The sequence below is a fragment of the Cibotium barometz genome, chromosome 25, assembly GCF_041138505.1.
Source record: "Cibotium barometz isolate CiBa-2024 chromosome 25, ASM4113850v1, whole genome shotgun sequence".
NCBI classification, from domain to species: Eukaryota; Viridiplantae; Streptophyta; class Polypodiopsida; order Cyatheales; family Cibotiaceae; genus Cibotium; species Cibotium barometz.
Window position 1 is genome coordinate 10,096,633 of NC_141070.1, and position 13,844 is coordinate 10,110,476.

General features: G+C 43.5%; 1 protein-coding gene and 1 pseudogene across 4 annotated transcripts in view; one reads left to right on the top strand and one right to left on the bottom strand.

The window, feature by feature from the left end:
- LOC147624230 (tRNA-specific adenosine deaminase TAD1-like) overlaps positions 1–13,844 on the top strand; it is a 118,320-nt gene that overhangs the window by 80,436 nt on the left and 24,040 nt on the right. For all 4 annotated transcript variants that reach the window (XM_086819178.1, XM_086819177.1, XM_086819179.1 and 1 more), the window contains one exon: positions 13,723–13,799. In XM_086819178.1, the coding sequence (XP_086675304.1) occupies positions 13,723–13,799 (77 nt within the window). The remainder of the gene's footprint in view (positions 1–13,722; positions 13,800–13,844) is intronic.
- On the bottom strand, positions 6,555–9,931 carry LOC147624231 (uncharacterized; annotated as a pseudogene).

A 13,844-nucleotide genomic window follows, 5' to 3' on the forward strand; every position in this document is an offset into this window, starting at 1 on the left:
CCATATTGACAAAGCATTTGAATCTCAAATTGAAAATTGCTTGCAAAATGCTCTTACCAAGTATTGGACGATCAATGTCGAGCTCCACCTCCGTGCGGACGAACTACAGCTTGAATGTGACCGTTTTCCACTTCCGGCTGAAATTAGGGTTTCTGATTTTTAGGGTTTTAAGCAGGTTATATGAGTCCAAAATTGGGCATTTTGGGCTCTTTAGATGCCTATGAGTAAGGGGCACAGCTTGGTATGGTTTCCTCCAAAATTAGGGTTTCTGAAACTAGGGTTTCTGCAGAATTAGGGTTTCTGAAAATTAGGGTTTCAGCAGAATTTGGGGGCGGTAGAATGGTTAGGAGACTCCATATTCATTTAGAAGAGAGAGATAGAGTGAAAAGGTGAGCAACTGGAGGCTTAACTGTGAAAGGAAGAATCTTCAAGCTTTCCATTGGAGCTGGGAGAAAGAGGGAATGAAAATCAGCACTCTCACCAAGCAAAAAGTTAGAGAGAATAACAAAAATAGGCTCTCTTGAAGGGGGGCGCCTATTTCTAGAGAGAGAGTGTAGAGAGAGGTAATTTTCAAAATGAGTAATAGCATGGTGGCAGGTCCTCATACTGCCACCCAGTCCATAGCCATCCCTTTTCCACACAAATTTAGTGGGAAGGGTGCCTGGACACTCGCCTAGCCGACCGGAAGGGAATTCTAGTCTATTCTTACTTATAGTTTGTCCGCCCGAGCTTTAATGAAGTGTGGACGCCCAATCTCACTTATAACTTGGGCGGACACACTTATTAAAGTGTGGACCTGCAAAACAAAGAATACATTGCTTTAACTCATAAAAGAGTAAAGTGGTGTACTTACCACCTGTCTACAGCCCACAAACGAGGTCAGAATACAGTTTCACTCGCACGGTTCACAAGAGGGCATCCCCTACATGTGAACTACACAAACAAATCTTGCATGCAATCAAATAGTTCATGCAAAGACAGGATTTTTAACTTGCAAACATGTTATGCAAGGATGCATTGAACAGTCTCCCTATTCATTTAGCTTGTAGTCCGTGGTACCACACTCTGGATTTGGGCGCAGATACACAATCCCAACCCATATATCCAGCCTACTGGCTCTCGGTGTAGACATAAGTCCCCAACCATAAGATGCCAGTCCATCCTACAGAACTCGTCCATAGGCCTGAAGCGCAGAGAATGCCCAAATAGTGACATCCAGCCCACAACCTATGAGACTGTATGACTCACTATGCTCAGATTGTCAACCTAGAATTCACAGGCTTTAGACAAGACAAGATCTACCTTTCAATAGCATCAATTGACTAACCCAAATATATAGCTGACTCTAGGTGACTCAGCCACATGCCGCTGACTCACAGTTTGAGCTAACTGTCTCAGACCCGATTCAGCAAACCTCAAACCCTCATCCATACATGTATTCTCTCGACAATCTCAAATCAAACAACATATACCAGAGAACAACTCATCAATCAAAACCATATGAAACTTTCTGCATATAGATGATATCTAAGCATGTCTCAACAACCCTAAGACATGGGGTACAAACAGGAAGAGAGAACACCAAAAACAAAGGGATCCTCAACAAGATTATCCCAGCAAATTTGTTCAAGTCTTTTTCTTCAATTCCACAAGAAACCAGCATCAATGAAAGTTGCAGCCACACTTTGCAGGTCCTTACTTCAAGCACAACCAAGAATGGTTGAGCAAAACATTGGATGTATCCAAGTTCTAACATAGCTGCAACACCCAGAGGTCCTAGGGCACCACAACTTCCTACAAGACCTTCTATCTCCTGCACCCTCTGCTCTCAGGTCAACTGGGCGAAGAAGCATGGGCCGCAGCTTGGCGGGACGCAAAGGCGGCGGAGGGTCTGACATTTGGTTTGTAAGGTGGGGATAGATGTCTTGCATGAGCAGCAGCTTGTTCCTCTTCTTCTGAGCATGTGGAAGAAGCTCCTTTACTGCAACAGCGGTCAACTTGCCCTTGACTCTCCCTTGCTGGTCGTGTGGTTGTGGCCAACCAGGTGCTCATGGCTACCATGTGGTACCATACTTTCTGTTGGGTGTTCTCCAACGCATGCCTTGGACAGATGCACCGATTAGGAACTTTCTTTGGGCAAGGACAGATGGTCGGACCACGTAGGCTAAGGTGGCCAGCCTTGTCATTATGGGGACGTGGCATCATTGCTCCAGCTATTCAGAGCAGAGCCCTGTTGAGCAAGTTGGTCGTTTTGAGGCCTTCAGCTAGGAAGTGAGCCCTAGAGGCTTTTCTTCTCGCACGGATTTTACTTGCACGGATCTCTAGTGTGCGGTGAATCTTCATGGAGGCCCGTTCTTGTAGTCTGAGTTACTCCTTCGAGGGCCGCTTTGTAGCCAGCTTGATCTGAGATTGGGAACACCTCAAGCTTGCCCATTCCTAGTTTCCTTGGACTACAGATGGGGAGAGACAATACGAACCTTTAATTTGGAACCCCTGCTTCAGGATGTGTCTAGTGGCCACACCTTGGGTGCTCGCTCCAACATTGTCTGGGGGCGCCCTAGTGCCGGTCCCGCTGAGTCATTTTGGGAGAGTGGACCCAGCTTCAAGAACGTGCGCCCCCTCTCCCTCTGCCTCCTCCTTGGGCCTCGAATCCCACCCCACCCCACCTTACCAAGAGATACATGACAAACATCTTGCCGGGATCCGGGGCCTCCAATCCCATCCCACCCCACCCCACTAAGAGATACATGACAAACATCTCGCTGGGATCCGGGGCAGAGACCAGCTTACCCTCACCATCAATGTAACCATACCACAGCCCACTCCCGTTGCCTCCCCCCTCGGTGCCCTGATTGGAAGACCATTCTCCCTGCTCACAGTGGCTTGAAGCCTTCACTTGTCATGATATCCCCCTACTTGTCGTTTCACATGGTGGGCCCATGCTCGTGTTTTCAGATGGACCCCAGGGTCGGCTAACTCTCTCTGCCACTGAGGGTTTCAATGGTGTCCCACTGCAACAGCTGAGGATTCTTGGCTTTTATGATCACTAGTGACATATTGACCCTCCTTCGGCCAAGGTGGTCTGCGTCAGCTCTTGGCTTTGGGAAAGTCGACCTTTGCACATGTACAATGGAACCCTTGTGAGTGGGAGTGGCAAGATCTCTTCAGTCCTTGATTCAAATGGTGGACCCATTGCTCGTGTTTCCAGATGGACCCTAGGGTTGACTCACTCTCTCCGCCACCGAGGATTTCAATGCTGTCCCACTTCAACAGGTGAGGATTCTTGGCTTTTATGATCACCTGTGGCACGTTGACCCTTTTTCGGCCAAGGTGGCCCGTGTCAGCTCTTGGCTTTGGGAAAGCTGACCTTTGCGCATGTACAATGGGACCCTTGTGAGTGGGAGTGGCAAGATCCCTTCAGCCTGTGAAGAGCCCGACCACCCCTTCTTCCACAAGGCAAGCGAAGAAAACAGAACGAGGTCGAAAAGCGAGCGGGAAAAAGCGAGCTAACTACAATAAATTTCCACTATTGTGCCGAAATCTATCGATCATAGTGAAAGTATAGTTCCAATATATTTCTCTCTCACATACACGATTTGGATAACAAATTGGGAGCCATATTCCAAGGTAGAACCATATGCGGATGTGACAACTACATATTATCGTTGATCGACATCACGATTAGCTCATTTACATTCCCAAGCTCCTTTCCCAACACACAATATACTATCCTTTGTAGCACTCATGGACAAACATTGTAATATTGACAATGCCATGAATCCAACAATAGCTAACACATCTCAAAACAAAACACCACATGAGGTTAGGCCTTTGAGAATTCATCATCCACATAGAAGGACATCATGTTTACAAAAAGACAATAGGTAACACAGCTCACAACAAAACATAACATTAACATTAGGCCTGTGAGCATTCATCGTCCACGTAGAAGCAAATCTCTATCTTGCAGCACTATCAAATCGCTTGCTCTGAGCCATCTCTTGTGCCATGTCCTCAGCATAGCATGGCAGGATAATACAAAAAACATGATAATGAGAAGGAGGCAACCTTGAGTCAATCCAATCAATATAAAAGCATCACTCAATGAAGCTATAACTATTTCAACAAGTCTAACCTTACACAATAGCACAATGTTTGCAAGTGCCTAAAAAAAAAAGTGAATAGACACAAAGTTAATCCATGCCAAAACAAAATCCATTCATGTAGCAGAAAGCAAGAAATGAAAATATGGCACTGTATATTCAGAAGAGTAGTGTTGAGTGTGGATCCTCACAAATCATCAAATGGATTATCTACAACGGACACCTTGTAGGCATCACCCACATCCTCCTCCCCTTGAAACTCCAAGCGCGCCTTCTTAGCACTAGCAGTCTGTACCAGAGGTTGTACCACACCTTCGATTATGCCATCATCCTCATCGAAATAGAAGCACGGTTGTGTAGAGGCCTGATAAGCACGCACCATGGTAGCGGTGCCACACTCCATCTCCAACACAAGACCACTCTAGGAACATAGGTCTAGAATGCAAGAAACAAAACTTGTGGATTGCCCCACAACACCACGCCAAGTATTGGTCGATGACGGCCTGACCATCTTACGTACCTCCGGGAGTTAATGTATCCAACAGGCACTACCTTGCTGAAGCTACAACCTCCTAAAGAAAGACATGCTCTCCCCTAGATACACTAGAGGCCGACAACCGATTTGCGGTGCAAACACCAACAAGGATGACCTCGTGTATGAAAGTGGTCTATAAATCACGTGACAATGATTAAATTTACGTCACTGGAGCAATGCAAAGAATCTTACCACCAGTTCGATGTCGGCTTGGAAATCATATCCAAGTGCCCAAACTCAAGTCCCTGGACATGCAGGTAGCGCTCCAACCAAGTTACCACTTGTCCTAATGTCACCATTTGGCCACCCAATTGGTCCACCCGTGCTTTCTTATCATGTATGTACATTGGACTAGTGTCCATGGCAGTTGTTTATGCCGGGGATTGATGCCACTCATATGATACTTGGCTTTCTGTTGGGACGTGTACATGCTCGGAAATGCTTGGTGGATTGGTGTTCCATTGGGTCTGGTACCTCATGTACTTGCCTGGAGCACGTCTATTTTGGTATAGTCTCATGAACGGGGATTGTCCATACCAATGTTGCATTGCATAGCATCTTTATGTACTTGCTTGCAATTGAAATTGCATGCTGTTTTCATGCTTGCTTGACCAATGTGTAGTTACGGGTAAGGGGACGCCCGCCCGCGAACCGTGCGTGTGAAACTGTCTGCTGACATGGTTATGTGGCATGTGACAGGCGGTAAGTATTGGTCATAAACCTAGCCTTAGGAGGTAGCACTATTTTATAAGTGAGTGTGTACACACTTCATTAAGTTTTGGGCGACCAAAACTCACTTATAAATTATGACCGGCCCAGTGTTCACACGCACTGATGTCCCGAGGTGGACATAACCCAATGTCCACCGCCCGGACCTTATTCCCTTTGTACAAAGGGAGTAACCAGCCATGTGTCCACTCTAACTTGCTCCACAAAGCACCTGCCTGCCACCTACACTGGACAAGTCACCACCTCACTCTTCCTCCTCTCTAGAGAGGGGCGCCTCCTTCATGAGGGTTGTTGGGCTGCATTTTCGGCACTTTCTCCTTCCCAACTCCATTTCCAAGCTTGCTAAGGTGTTTTTCAAGTTTCCAAGAGTGTTTCCGGATGCTAATCACTCTCCTACACACTCCCAATGACTGAAATTCAGCAAAACAGCTCTCTTTATTGCTGAAAACCCTAATTTCAGCCCTCCTTTCTCAAGTTGAACCATAGGGGAAGCTTTCCCAAGGTTCCCTTCATCCTCTTGAAGACTTTTGTCGCGAAGAAAGGCGACAAATCGAAGATCTCAACACTCCAAGGACTTCCATCACGAAGACTTCCACTGTTATGGACTCTACTTGCTATTGGTAAGCTTTTATGCTTAAATATGGGAGCAAGTAGCAGGAGGGAGGAACGGGATTACAAGATCACATAACCTATGTAGTGTTCTCTTGTCCCCTAGGTGCTTTCTTGTAGATTGTTGCTACCATGTGTTGGTGGAACAATAGAGAGCAGATGGTAGGGAACATGGGCACTTGAGAGGGTAATGTGGATTGCAAGTCTTCATCGACAACCACTTGTTTGCAATACTGTATTCATATGCATTGGTATGGAAATCTGGTCAGAAATGCCCATGACACTATGTACTTGATTCTCCCAAGATCAATATACTTTATTTGAGGGAGGGGTCGGCTGTTCCAGCTCGTTGTGTGTCTCTTGTCAATTTAGCAATTTACTTCTTGTATTTGAGCAAGTGTCCATCAAATTTTAGTGTATTTAAGTGTATTGATTAGCATTGTGTTCAACCAAGTTACACCTAAGCTGTAGAACAAATCGTTTAGTAGATTAGTCGAACAATTTTTAACGAGGAAACAAACCAAGAAGCTCAGTTATATGGAACACTTGCTAGTGGTACCCATAACACCAACCATCCACTATCCGCTAACGATGCTGCCTCCACTGTGATGCCGTGCTGAATGTGCCCCTCGCTCAGCATGGTTCAAGGTTGCATACCGCCTCCCACTTCCAACTCGTATCTTGTAGGAAGTCAATAAGACCAAGTTTGCAGCCCACTTGAGTACCTTTCTCATCCTCATGTATGCGTGGTCCTCCCTTGCTACTTTGGTGAAGAAATCATGTAAGAGTTTGTACGAGGAATTCTTCTTGCCAGCCACAAAATCAAGCCCCATGGACACGTTATCACCTACCACGCATCCATAGAGCACCACATGGCCAGAGAGATGCAACAAATCAAGAGGGGAGGGTGGAACAAAAACGAATGTCACCATCTCTTTTGTCCTCTGCATGTTGTGCCAAACATGAATATTGGATTAAATAAAACCCTATCAACATAGCCAAGAGAGTGATGGGATGATGTTGCTCACCTTCAATGTCCTGGCTAACATCCACATGGCCACTATCCTCAATTCTTGTTTGAAAAACATGCCAAATGACGCAACTAGAATTAGCGTTTAATCCAATAACATTGTGGCACTTACCTTTTTGGCCTTGTGAAGACTTAGTGGAACGTGAAGAATGACCACCATGCACGCCCACATTTGACCCACCACCCTTCTTTGAATGGATCTTGTACATCTCTCTCTCTCTCTTGCAAGCACATGCCTGCCACTAAAATCAATCCACCATAGGCAATGGGCTATCTCCCACTCTGAAAGTGTATGCATACTCTTTGGATACATGCATGCATCCTCATTACCAAGATCCAACCAGCCTTTACATTGATCAGGCAACCTTGCCAATCTCTTCTTCTCAACCAAATGTGAAAGGTACCTTACATTCTCAATATCTCATAATTTCACTCAACAATATTAAACAAGAAGTTGATCACAAAAGACACTAACACCGACAAAGAGAATCACGAACCTCAAAACCACACGGCATGCAACCAATGCCAATTCTTTTCTTTTGTTGCTTGGACCCTTCTCCTGTCTTAGGACCCTTTGACTCCACGGCTTGTTCCTGTGCCCGCAATGCAGCAAACACATGCTTCCTATCCTCTAGTTTCACATCTCTAAGTAGTTTTGCAAAGTATAGCCTCCAGGGAGTTTAAGCGGAGTACCCAAAATACATAGACGTTGTAGCTCTTCCAATGTGCTAATTACTTCCAATTCCACTTTCTCAAGGAAGCACTTTCGGGCGAACCACCTAGTTTATGAAAGTAAAACACCTTCATAGGATTGAATCACTTGTAAACAGCTCACATTGTAGTTTGAAACATAGCATGGAATGATAGAAGACTCACACTCCATAATCATTGTCACTTGATGGCATTCCTTACATATCCTTGAGCCTCTTGTTTGAGTCCAAGAGAGAATGCAACATCATTCTCTTTGGCTCTCGTAGCTCTGTGTTGGCTAGCATCTTCAATTTTTGCAAAGTGATCACAGAGTCAAGACTATCATACTTTAAGGCTAGCACCTTGGACACTCAAAGCTTCGGGTCAAGAACATTAAGAACCTAAGATAGATAAAGTTTAGGGTCATATCCAATGTCATGTCCAGCAACAAGATAGTAGTAAAGGAGAGCATTCATACCATGCCCATACGATCTGAAAGTCTCTTGTGAATCTTGGTCTTTTTCTTCCGCATGGCCTCCTCCGAAGCCTCAAGTGTTGCAATGTCATGCACTGACTCTTCAGCTTTCTTCAATTGTGTTGTGTACTCAACCTAAGAAGGTAACCACATAAAATCTCAAACACTAACATGAACAGTCATAGACAACAATCACAACCAACAAAAGAGAATTGAACTCCAATAATGCTTTATTAAATAATGCAAACTCCACCTGAAAGATAAGCCGTGCAAGAAACCCTCTTGTCAAAGGGTACCATTTCTTGTTTCCTTTTGTGGCGTCCTTGGCTCTAATGGATTGTACAACCTTGACTTGTTCAAGAGGCAAGGTGCTCATAAATTTGGCACAGTGACACTTGCTAATATTATTGCAGTTCCATAGAATATCCCGTAGGCAAGGCTTCACAATTGCATGTTCATTCATACTAAAGTGATAAAGTTTAGCAGTGAGGAAGCTGCACAATTAAAATCCATACTTTAACAACTACAAAAAAAGAAAAATATAACATACGCATTAATTCTTTGCAAGCCAGCAAGCAAGGGGATCTCTGTTGTGCCTCTGAGATCAATCACTGAACAAACTACTCTAACATACCGAGCTTTTGCGTTCTGGTAAATTTTAGATATTAATTGCATCCATGCAGTCAGTCTATGATTTTCCTCCCACACAAAGAACATCTTGCCCGAGAGAAATTTGCAATCTCGCCTCTTGGAAAGTTCCCTCTCAAATTTAGAATCCACCTCCTTTCACAATGGTGTTCAAGATGCCTTAATTGCTGGTGTGACATTTGACTCCTCACTATCATATTTACAAATTGATACCACAAATGAACCCTTCTCTGGCAAATACCCCTCATATTGGAAAGCACTCTTCAAAGATGCCATGTTAGACTGAATGCCTCTTACAATTGCATGGAGTATCAAGCGACATAATGGAATTATGGGACATATGTCATGAGACAATACCCTACACCAAGTAATCACATCTCCACAACTAGCCATTTGCATGTCAATATCAGCAACTTGGCTGCTCACCTCCTCATGATCATCTCGGCCTGTCTTCCCTATGTAGGAAGAAGGATTTTCATGTTCTACATTATGATGTTCAACTTTTGAAACCCTCACAGCTTGAATACTTGAACCCTGCTCAATTGGTTTGTCCTTGCTAATACATGTATTAACTGGGCACTCTAATCCTTGCCCAACACCAGCTGGATGCTCATCACATGTTTTCTCCTCTTCTTGCTCACCAATCTTTTGAAGAGAGAGACCTCTTTCTTCTCCTTTGTAGTGTTACAGTTGGTGTCCCTCTCCCCTTCTTTTGAAGAGAGTCCAGGAGAGACCTCTTTCTTCTCCTTTGTGGTGTTATAGCTGGAGGCTCATCACATGTTTCCTCCTCTTCTTGCTCACCAATCTTTTGAAGAGAGTCAAGGAGAGACCTCTTTTTTCTCCTTTGTGGTGTTACAATTGGTGTCCCTCTCCCCTTCTCTGGTGTAGGCTTTTGGACCTTCTTTTTTGATGCAGTATTGATCCTGTAAATGTCAATCAAAAAGAGTAATTAGTCAAGCAATTGACAGTTCATATACATAATTAAAAACTATACACAGCATCACATATTAAGGATTATTATTGTCATATTGTATACATTCCATGTGTACAATATAGTACATGCTCATAGTATATGCATCAAAGCGGATAGACTTTTGCAGACTATAGTGCATAGTCACAAGGGAACGGGAACGTTTTGGGGAACGGATGACTGTTTGGAACGGGAACGAAAAGCTTGAATAAAAGGGAACGGAATCGGGAACGCCACATCATTGCATAAATGTGTTTATAAATTTACTTTATATATCTGTAAATGCTTTGGAAAGAGGCATAGTAAAGAAAGAACCTCAAACCATCTCAGTAGTGGCCATGATAATGCATAGATGTGTTCTACATGATACATAGTTCACTTATATTTCTTACATGGTCTGCGGTGCCATTTTGGAACGGGAACGGGAACGGCTATCTCTATGGAACGTGTTCCCCCGTTCCAAGAGCTTGGAACGACGATCCCTTGTGACTATGCTATAGTGCCCAAGTTCTATCCCCAATTATGAACCCTCTACCTTAGGCTCTCGTCTTGCACTGAGCACCCACCTTTCTCTAAGCAAGGAAGGAGTAAAATAGACCGCGTTTTGAAACGCGGTTTGTTTTACTGGCAATGAAACTTCTCATAAACACATAAAGAGTAGCAAAAATGCTGATCGAACTGGAGTGTTAGGGGTTTCTTTGGAGGAGATATTGGCTCATCAATGCGCGGTGGTCTCCACTGCTTCATGCTCCACACAGCATGCGGTATCAATCACGGTGCTCTCCCAGCATGTGTTCCATGAGCCACACAACACCACGTATCAATATGCGGTGCTCTCCGTGCTCCATATTCCATACTCCTGACATTAAATACTTCTCCTAAACATCATATGCTGTGCAGCGTCAGACAGCACCGCATATTGATACGCGGTGCTCTACACTTGGCGTTTCAGTATTGCTTGAGTCATAGAGACACAACGCGAGCTGGAGAACACAATATAGTGCATAGCGAAGAAAAGTGAAAGATTAGTAGAACAGCTTACTTGGGCGAGGAGGTTGCAGAGATGAAGTCGCTTGAGGCTTCCTGCTTGGGAACATAAGGTAACAAAAAAAGACAATAACAAAAAAAGGAACTAGTTATTAGACTAGTTAGGGTAGGGAATATTAGGGATAGATTAATTTTAGGAAATAGGGTGGGTATAGATTAATATTAGGGATAGATTATTTTTAGGAAGTAGGGTAGGATAGATTGCATTCAGAATGGTAAAATGTTAGTTTTGTTTGCTAAAGAGTGGGATGGAATATTTTGTATTGAATGTTGGGCCGTCCCAATCGTAAACCCAACTTGGAGAATCATTAGGACTCTTGTTAGAGGATCCTCGTTTTTATTTTGATAGAGGTGACATTAATTACGCCACATGACACCAAACGTCTATAACCCTTTCATTATTGACCATGACTAATTATTAATTTTTTTAAATTTATAATGTTTTTCTTTTTTGACATCTACATCAAATTCAACAAAAGATAACAAAAAATCAAAGACTAGAATCTATTCCATGAGTGGTGTATCTAGCTCTGCATCATTTGTGCTCTTTGCTTGCCTTGCATATCCTTCTTAATTCTCATCTTTCATCAACCAAGCAGTTAGGTCAGTAATATCCACCATGCCTTCCACAGTGCACATCTAGGATAGCTTCAACAAGACTCTCTCCATAAGATTTGACACACCTCTCTGTGAAATTAGCGTGCAAGATATAAAGGAGCATTTTGGGATTTCTGATGCCACTGCACTTGAGTTGCAACAAGTGACAAATCAATGTGATGTTATTGTGATTGAGCCTCTAGTGTTGTTAGAAGATGGGATGATGGGATATAAGCTTAATGGAAAAAATAATAATGTATACTGTATCTCTGTATTGAATGAAATACCGAGTGTTAATGAGGTGAAGAACTCACAAGTTAGTGTGTTGTATCTTATTGAAGGGCTTTCAATATCTAGTTTTGTGCATTTGGCCTACACCACTGCCACAAGTGTTCATGAGGTGAGTGAGCTCCCTGTGAACTATAATGGTTATGTGGTCTATAAATTGCTACCTGCACCTACTGGCAGTAGCATGTAGGGAATGGAGTAGGTGTTGTGGATACCTTAGATGTTATAATATGGATTGTCCTTTTGTGGAAAGAACTAGCTTGGTTAATGACTCCCAATGGAAAGGAAAATTAAGGAAACCACCCTCAATAGGACCATTATATGCAAAGCATGGCACGTGGGGGTCAGGCGTGATAGTGGCAGTTGCCATCTTTTTGAGTGGCCCTGCCTTTGTGTCTTTATATGACCACTATTTTGGGTTTTTTTGTATTGAATATTGCCGATGGTGTTTAACTGTGTGTTGTTCTGCACTTGTATCATTTCAACATTATGTTGTTATTGAATATATTAGGCTCTAATGCACTCGGATTGTGGGGGTGTTCGCTCATTTCCTTTGCTCGCTTTATCAGCCTCGCTCGGTTTTTGGTAATCCTCTTCTTCCACTATACGGCAAGGATGGGTCGCAGGATCTAGATGCATGTGACAGATGGCACTCCAGCAGCAGCAGACCACTAGGCCTACCAGGGCATTTCCTCTTGCTTTCTAAGAGATTTCTTGACATGGATGTGAAATAGTTGTCGGCCAAGGATGGTCATACTCTCCCTCTAGCAGTTAGCCCACCGCAGCCTCGCTGTTGGCACTTGGTTGGCGATTGGAGGACGGCAGGTGCAGTATGCGTGTTGTAGCCACCCACCCGAGTCACACCTCGGGGGCGATTTCGTAGGCAATAGAGACCGGCCTTGCCCTCTTCTACGACGAGGCAACAGGAGGGTAGAATCTCTGATTATCTCAGTGTAGGATAGATGTAGTTCCTACTTCCGACCTTTCGTTAGAGACCTGGTCTCTAGGGAAATCAATAAAGTAGCCTACATAAGTTGTTATTTGAAGCTGAAGACAAATCGTCCCATTAAAATATGGAAACATATGGAAAAAAATTAAATTCTCTATGGGATGTGCAAATGTTTCTCAATTTCACTTGGGTGCCTCTGGGGAAGACTTGGTTGATCCCTAGGACGTGTGGTCAAGAGGGTTTAAAATGCAATTTGTGAAAGCTCTTACCACTGAATTTTCTGGTTTTGAGAGAAGAAATCAGCTTTTGATCAAATTGTCGGCGATAGATCTGCTGCATAGCATTTTCAGCATGTAGATATCCATGAAATAACAGTGTAGGACTCCTAAGGGCCGGGAAGCAGTGAGAGATCCATTTGCCGGCTGCTCCAAGAGCCAGAGAGGAAAGAGAGAGAGCAAAATTGCAAGTTCTTGGACTGGTTTTGCTGAAAATCCACTTCCCTTATGCACACTAGAAGTTGGCGCCCACTTCCAAGAGGGAAAGAGAGAGAGAGAGAGAGAAAGAAAGAAAGAAAGTTGTATTAACGTCTTCAAAAGCCAAAATGACCTATGAGACCAAAAGGTTACATCATATCCATGAGGTACATAATCCTGGGTACAAAATAGTAATAAAGAAAGATAACAAAAATCTAGGACTTTAAAATCTGATCTAGGTACATGAGCAGAGAGAGAGATTAATCACAGGGGCTCAGGCTATGCATTGGTGATTGGGTGGTCCTCATGGTAAGAAGTCATTAGTTGGTTTAATTTTAAGCTTTGATTTTTTACTAGTGTCAGTAATGATGATGGCTTTAATGATCAATTCAGTGGTGCTTGTGGGAAAAGAAAAATGTTGCTCTAATTGAACTTGTGATTCTGGGCATAAGTGTTGAAAGTTATGATGGCTATGCTGAGTTGTTTGAGCATTTTTTCTGCTTTCTAAGCTTGTGGCAACCACAAAAATAGAATATCCAAGTGTTGTGATTTCGTGACCAAGATTTTAATTATTTGCAGCCAAGCTTTTATATAGCTCCATGCCCACCAAAAGAAGTTAGTATGCAGGCAGAGAACTCAAAAAACCTGGCTTGCGGGTAGTTACTTTAGCCAAACAAGTCAGAAGTCCTACGTTTAATGTT